This window comes from Nematolebias whitei, chromosome 20 (assembly GCF_014905685.2).
Source record: "Nematolebias whitei isolate Nwh7 chromosome 20, NemWhi1, whole genome shotgun sequence".
In the NCBI taxonomy this organism is placed as follows: domain Eukaryota; kingdom Metazoa; phylum Chordata; class Actinopteri; order Cyprinodontiformes; family Rivulidae; genus Nematolebias; species Nematolebias whitei.
The window spans coordinates 25624097-25632087 of NC_056517.1; the positions used below are offsets into that span (position 1 = coordinate 25624097).

General features: G+C 40.5%; 1 protein-coding gene across 1 annotated transcript in view; it reads left to right on the top strand.

Moving 5' to 3' along the window:
• Positions 1 to 7991, top strand: part of LOC119426599 (phosphatidate phosphatase LPIN2) — a 31642-nt gene that overhangs the window by 17000 nt on the left and 6651 nt on the right. The window contains exons 2-9 of the mRNA XM_037694168.1: positions 1713 to 1913; positions 3174 to 3269; positions 3350 to 3636; positions 3708 to 3815; positions 3921 to 4044; positions 5806 to 6265; positions 6682 to 6781; positions 6978 to 7165. Of these exons, the coding sequence (XP_037550096.1) occupies positions 1722 to 1913; positions 3174 to 3269; positions 3350 to 3636; positions 3708 to 3815; positions 3921 to 4044; positions 5806 to 6265; positions 6682 to 6781; positions 6978 to 7165 (1555 nt within the window). The 5' untranslated portion in view covers positions 1713 to 1721. The remainder of the gene's footprint in view (positions 1 to 1712; positions 1914 to 3173; positions 3270 to 3349; positions 3637 to 3707; positions 3816 to 3920; positions 4045 to 5805; positions 6266 to 6681; positions 6782 to 6977; positions 7166 to 7991) is intronic.

Here is a 7991-nt window from a genome sequence, read left to right on the forward strand (position 1 = left end):
TGTTCTCTCCGTGCATGCGTGGGTTTTCTCCGGGTACTCCGGTTTCCTCCCACAGTCCAAAAACATGCATGTTAGGCTGATTGGTAACTCTAAATTGTCCCTAGGTGTGAGTGAGAGAGTGAATGGTTGTTTGTCTCGTTTGTCTCTATGTGGCCCTGTGATGGACTTGCGACCCGTCCAGGGTGTACCCCGCCCCTCGCACAGTGATTGCTGGACATGGGCACCAGCGACCCCCGTGACCCAAAATGGAATAAGCGGGCAAAGAAAATGGATGGATGGATGGATGGGTTACTGCATATTAGGAAACTGCAGTTCCTTGTACACTAATCTAAGTTGATACATGTTTTCAAGACAGGAGCTCAGCAGTTTGCAGTAACAGAGAAACTTTATAAAATCTCAACCTGAAATATTAAGAATGCGACCCATTTTGGACCAGTTTAGCTCACCAGCCTTGGACTTACATTGCATAGAAAACAGTGAATATTTAAAGATTAAATCTGCAGTTAAAACAAGCTATGCCACATTTTTTAGCTCATTAATTGCCTATAATGTGTTTAATTTGTTGGCATATTTTTGAACACCTTTTATAAATATGTCAGTTTTAGTTCTACATACAAGACAACAGATTGTTACTCACACTGACATTATGTAAATAACTTAACTTTTAGATCGTTTTTCTGTATTCTTGGGTGAATACTCCTCTTCATCTGCACATATCTCTTGTGGCGTACCGCAAAGATCTGTTTTAGGCCCTATTCTGTTTCATTTATAAATGTAGCCTTTGTGGTCAATATTCAAAAAGTATATTTCCTTTCATTGTTATGCTGATGATATCCAAATATATTTTCCTTTTAAAGTGGATGTCTTTTCTCTACTGGAGCCTTTGTACACCTTTACTGTGTACAAGATGCCAGACTGGTTGACTCAGAATTGTCTGACCCTGAATGAAAACAAGATAAAAATTTCTGTATTTGAATATCACACTCCTCTCAATGAGCTAACTGATATCTTTGGCCTTCTTGCTACTGATTAGTCCTCCATGGTCAACGAATTTTGAGTGTTTTTGACGGTTCTTTTAAATTTGAGAAGGAAGTATTTACATTTATTAAAATCAGTTTTTATCAGTTACATCAAATTGTCATATCAAAATCCTACATTCTTCTAAAAGACTTAAAACTCTTGCCTTTTTGTCACCACTAGATTGGACTACTGAAAGTTTATACATTGGCCTTGAGCAGTTGTCTCCATTAATGCAGTTAGTCCAGAACGCTGCTGCTCGTCTAGTAACAGGCATGACCACATCGCTCCAGTTTTAGCAAATTTGCACTGGCTGCTTGTTCATGTTTGTTTTGATTTGAAGATTGTTTGAATCACTTTTAATTAAATAAATGACTCAGAATCCTATTATTGAACTGAACTTCTTGGCTTACAACTAAAAGAGCACTAAGATTCTCCAGACAGATGCTCTTAGTGCAGCTGAGAGCTAAATTAAAGTGGACTCCTTAAAGGGAAATGGGACAAAACCTGAGTGATTAGGGACTCTTCGTTTGCAGGCTATTTTGAACAACAGCAGCTTGGTTTAAGGACAGTGGCCTCAAACAGCAAACATCACTTCATGATTTAATTCTGACAACAATTCAAATAAGCTGTGATGAGTTTAACTTTGTTTAAAACACAAAGCAGAGTTTAATGTCGAGTGTGTTTGCCGACAGGTGGATACCATGAACTATGTGGGGCAGCTGGCGGGCCAGGTGCTGGTGACGGTGAAGGAGCTGTATAAAGGAATCAATCAGGCCACTCTGTCGGGCTGCATTGATGTGATTGTGGTCCGGCAGCCTGATGGGACGTTCCAGTGCTCTCCTTTCCATGTTCGATTTGGGAAACTGGGGGTGCTACGCTCCAGAGAGAAAGTGGTACACGTCTCACTATACAAAGTTTTAATGCACAATCCAAACAAAATATGCTTCAGTTTGCCTGAAAAAACATTAACTCATAGTTTTGTAATGTATCAAATAAATTTTGAAAATAATCTTCCGTTTTACTAACTTGCTTCTGAAACCCTCTTTACTTTTCAAACACATGAACACATAGCCCGCTCTGCCTCTCACAAGAAAAGATAGATTAATTTTTTTATTTATAAACACTATAATGCAAGTCTATGGAGGACTGCAACAGGATGCAGAGAATTAAACCCAATTTAGCTATTTGCGCTCAACTTATAATAATTTATCTTATTTAAAAACAGCAGAAAGCCATACCACAGATGTGTTTTATCTGCTGTAAGCCTGACGTGATAATCAAAGCATGAAGTAGACAGTGGTTCAGTGTTGCCAGGTGCGAAATGTAGGATTATCGTACTAGAGACATAAAATTATCGTATTTTGAGGGAAATTATCGTACACCCGTCATAACCAAAATAACAAATCTATTGATGCTCTATAGTAGTGATGGGTCCGCTTCCAGACCGACTCTGCTTCTTCTTCTTTTCTTTTCCTCACTCAATTGGCTGGAATTTCCAGCCAATCGTGCATCTGTTTGCGGACACATGCCTTCAGGGTTCACAAAAAAACTCTGACAGACAGTTGCGACAGGCTGATGACAACTGATTACAACCACACATGTACGGAATGGTCAAATTATCGTATATTTGGCCTTTTTTGGGATTATTGATCGTACAGAGGGCAAAATTGTCGTACAAATACGATAATTATCGTACACCTGGCAACACTGCAGTGGTTTGTTTTATACACCATGTGAGGGTTAAAATGATCCTTGACGAAATCAAGTTAGAAAAAACAAAACAGAAACCTTATTTTTTTACTTACTTTGTCATTTTAATATAATTTAAGTAGATTCCCTATTATTTTGCCATTTTTAGTAAGTACAATTAAAACTGCAAGCTATTACTTACCTTTTCTAATAACCTAACATAATCTAGGAGGCTAAGTTTACATTAAAGCCATTTTATTTGATATTTTGCAAGCTGTTTTCTGTCCCTCAGCTCTAAACTTCAGCTTAATCTGGGCTACAGTTCTTATAAGCTGTTTTTACATAACGTGGTTTTTCTGATGGGCTTCATTGTCGTTTGTTACAACCCAAGGGAATCTTTTAAGAAGTGTGGAAACTTGCCAGACAATAAAGCACCGTGTGACTGTAAAACTTTGACTCTGCAGATTGATATTGAGATCAATGGAGAAACTGTAAATCTGCACATGAAGCTTGGAAACAACGGAGAAGCCTTTTTTGTGCAGGAGACTGAGCAGAACAATGTGAGCTTTGTAAGAAACTTTAGTTTTGTTAGAGCTCAGTAGTCTACTGTACTATTTTAATAATTTTCTCTGTCTAACAGGAGATTATTCCTGCTCACCTGGTGACATCACCCATCCCCTCTGAGGAAGTTTTGATCAGGAGCAGAGAGTCTAGATGTGGAGGCGCAATAGAGACCGGTCAGCCTCTCAGTCCAGACCTGAACCCTGCAAACAGCCAGCTCTGCTCGGGCACAGCTGGCAGGAAGAAGAGGAGACGCAGGAGGAAGCACAAAGCTGAGCCACGCAAGGAGGAGCAGGCATGTGCAGGAGGAGAACCAGAGCTGTGTGACTGTAGTTCAGATGAGGAGCAACATGCAAACAGTGGACGGTGAGTTTAAACTAAACTCTGACCAGCTGTTTACTATGACTGTTGTTAATTTTGTTGTTTCATACGATCAGATCGTCATCTGGGTCACTGATGAAGGATCAGAGGCAGCACTCCCCCCTCACTGCCCTGGAATGGGACAGTTACCCTTTCTCTGATGGAGACTGGTCACCCTGCACTGTGTATGGCCCTCCGTCTCTGTCCATTCAGTTATTTACAACAAAACAACTTCATGACAATGAGCAGAGCTTTCCTTCAGGATCATTCCACGAGTTTTGTTTTTACAGGAAGGCGTCTGAACCCACGTCACCCAAAAGTGACTCTGAGCTGATAGTGAAGCCAGCAGAGTGTGGTTTTAGGTCTGAACCCCACATGCAGTGGAGCTGGGGAGAGTTTCCTGAATCTACAAGGGTATGGCTCACTATCTTAGACAAGTTCGCTTCAAAGTCTAATCTTAATTTTTAGGTATCCTTTACAAAAGACTTAATCAAGGTTTTACAAAAGTACATAAATACAGAGTATGTTTAAAAGTTTTCAACCACCTCGGTTTTTTGTTTGTTTTGCTAAAACCAAATAAAAAGGGGACAGACATTCTTGTACTTTTTAAAGGTTAGTAGTTCTTTAGTCTTTCTGAAGGTCTTTCATAGTTTTTGTACTTTAACTGTTTTTTCCTTTCTTTGCAGTCCAGGCTTTGTTCTCAAATATGACACTAAGCATGACTGCATGGCTGAAAAAATGAGGGAAGCTCACAAGTGGAAGACAAAAAAAAAGGAAGTGTCAGCAGATCTGAAAGTGTTATCATTAGGAACTGGTGGGGAAAAAAGTCAGCCTGAGGGATGCATCATGATCAGGGGTGCACATAACTGGTACGCAGGTACGCATGCGCAACAAAAATCAGGAATGCTTAGCATCACCTGTGTTACTTGTTTAGTTGTTTATTTAAGGATCCCCATTACATTCTACCATAGTAGAGACTATTCTTCCTGGGGTCCACACCAAAAAACTTGCAATTAAATCATGCTTTTACAAACATACAAACATACCACATGCCTTTGCATACTTGACCATCAAGCTATCAACACCCAGGCCCGGAGTGGCTAATCGGGGGGATTGGGCTATTTCCAGGTGGGCCGGTCTAATGAGTAGACTGCAGGGCCTGGCGCTCCCTGTTTTTTTTTCAAGAACTTTTTATTAACAACATTAAAACTCAGAACAATGTTGCCGCTACACCAGGGCCGCCCCGCCTCCACCCAGGGCTGGTGGGCGGCGGCAGCGTTATTTTTGCACGAGTCGGATCCGCAATGCCAACAATCAATCCAGTAGGCGTGTCAGCAACTGACCAATTGATGACCTCAATTTGTCCCAAGGTAAACATCCCTTTCCTGCAGATATATGCAGCCATCAGTTATTTTTTCTAAAACTTTATTAACAACACAGAAGAATGCAACAAGATACAAATACAAACTTGTGAAGGGTGTCATTACATTTCACAAAATGGGGAGTTTTACAAAATAATGAAAGAGAAAAAAATGCCAAGGACAAGGAGGTACATCTGCAACATCTGCATCATCTACCATGCAGGAAGCTGAAGCAGAGGATAGTGGGAGTGACACTGAGGAGGACAGTGAGGAAGGTGGTACTTATTAAAACAAAACTGCATATGGGGTGAGTACCAAACACCATCTCCTGGTACTCACCTGAAGAGTCCACTCAAAAAGTTATGTGCACCCCTGATCATGATTATTGACTGTATTATCTTTAGAGTTTTCCCGGGAACAAATAGTTCCATTGTGACAGACAGCTGGTAACAAAGTGTCTGAAGATCCAAATCGCTTTCCTGCTAAATTGTCTGTTGTGTATTGAAACATTTATCCTTTGAGTTTAAAAGCCTTCTTAAAGTCTGATTGGTTCGCAGGTCAAAGTTCAGTGACTCCACAGGAAAATAAGGCTTCCTCTGAAAGTGGACTGAACTAAAAACGAGTGCAAAACTCCAAAGAAAATTTTTTGAAAGACCTTTAGAAAGCTAGGAAAACTGTTGCTCAAGACCCCTTTTAAAAAAGGAGCAAGGAAGTCTGGCTCTTTGGAAACAAAGTATAGGGAAATGAGAGATGACTCAAGACTTTTGAACAGTGTTTTATATTTAACTTTTTTTTTTTTTTGATCTGTGTCCAGGTCAACAAAAGGGACAGATCAGAGCCAAAAACACTGATCATCACGCCCTCAGAGAACACACATTTCAGGGTTATTTCGAGCTTAGAAGCCAAGGAGGGAGAGGCAAGAGTAAAGCAGAGCACAGAAGACCTCATTTGCAATGTTGTGAAACCAGAGCCCCGGACCATCGAACCCCATCAGTGCAGCTGCACCCCGCAGCCCCCTGAAGTTTCTTCACGTGATACAAACTTTTCCCAATCTAGGCCAGAACTTTCAGACATCAAGTCAAGCAGCTTCTCCTCTGAGCTCTGTCCCAGAAACTCTGACCTCAATGCAAAAGATACGCACAAACCCAGATGGACGTCTTTACCGCCCAGCCGCAGGGACAGTGGATCTGCTGCCTGTGGAGGAAGCAAAGAGGTCAGAGACCCCCCAGCTGTTAGTGCTGACGCAGAAACCCCAGACTCGCCCAAACGGAAGGGTAATGCCCTTTATTTGCTACTTTGAATGTGTTTTTATTTGTTGTTTGTAATATGCAAAAGTTATTATTCAAAAAATATGAATGATGAAAAACGCCATGTTTTCCTTTTTCATGATAATTAAATGAATTTAACATCCTTCCACTCCCACCTGTTAAAAAATAAAAAATATTGATGACTTTTGTCTCAAGCTCCATGGTTAGAGCATCTTCCAGATTCCTGTAAGTGACGCTAACTCACGCAGTTTGAATGTAATAAGTGACTCTTCACAGGAAGGATGTGGCTTCTGTTTGCACCTCTGTCTGTGTCTGTGCATTCTCATAGAGAAGTGACCAAAAAGGAAAAGGAAGTGAAACAACATAAAGTCTGTATTTTCTAAGAAGACAGTTTAACATTCTTTCCCCCTCATTTCATAAAGTTGTGAGGAAGAGGAGCCAACATCAAGGCCCTGAAGATATTTACTTGGAAGACCTGAGTGCTCTTGAACCTGATGTTGCAGCTCGATACTTCCCCAAAAGGTACAACACTGGGAATCCTCTCAGTAAGGTTATATTACAGCTTTTATGGTTATGTTAGTTGGTGAGACACCATTAATGGTGATCTATGACCTGTCAACAGAGTCAGAAAATAAATAATCTGTACTTTAAAATACATAAAGCTAGTAGCAACTATACACCGCTGTGATTGAAGTGTCTGAAACTGCTGATGTTGCAGTGAGTCTGAGCACGGTTCTAAACACTGGGTGGAGACGGGGCGACGCTCCGGATCCCAGTCACCCCAGTCAGTGGGCAGTGCAGCGGCAGACAGTGGAACTGAGTGTCTGTCCGACTCTCCTGGCGACCTGCCGGACATCACTCTGTCATTGTGTGGAGGCGCGGGCGACAACTCTGAAATTTCCAAAGGTGATCAGTAATCTCTAGTATCAGTGTTTATTATACTTTACACAATAAAACCAAATCTTACACGTATATTTTCACTTTTTTCAATCTTATTTTTTACCTTTAGCATAAGTTCAAATTTATATTTATCTTACAAATGAAGATATATATATACGGAATATAAAATGCTTAATTGCATTTGTTACAGTTAGAGATGCATGATATTGGATTTTTGGACGATATCCGATATAGAATATGTTAAAACTTATTTGGTCGATAACCGATACCAATACCGATATTTTTCCCTAGACCTTCTTACAGAGACTACATAGCTTTCTCTGTTGAGGAAATAAAATACTACATTATTCTGCATGGTCTTTATCAATTTGTCAATGCAGATGCCAAAAAGGGGGCTGAAAATGATGTAACACTTCAACTTGGATTACCAGTATGTTTAATGTCAAATTTATTCATGACATTTACTCTCTCTAAGACAATAACAACACTCGAACAGCGCAAATTTGTAAATTTCATGGCCACCATGACTTCATCGTAATGGTCGTAATGGTGGTTCTTGAGATGGTTAATGAGGTTTGAAGTGTTGTAGGACTTTGTTTAATCTCCTCCTTGCATCACTGACACTGAGCAGTCATTGCAACTAGCAGTTCTGCTATCAGTTTCCGACACTAAAAAACTTCCACACTGCCGACATTTTCACTTCTTCCTCTCCCGCGGTGATCAGATCAGGCGCACATGACGTCACAACTTTGTGCTGGCGATGCAGGCATCCTTCTCACTGGGTTGTCATACAAAAACAGTGCCTTTCATATGTACTGTATATATATATATA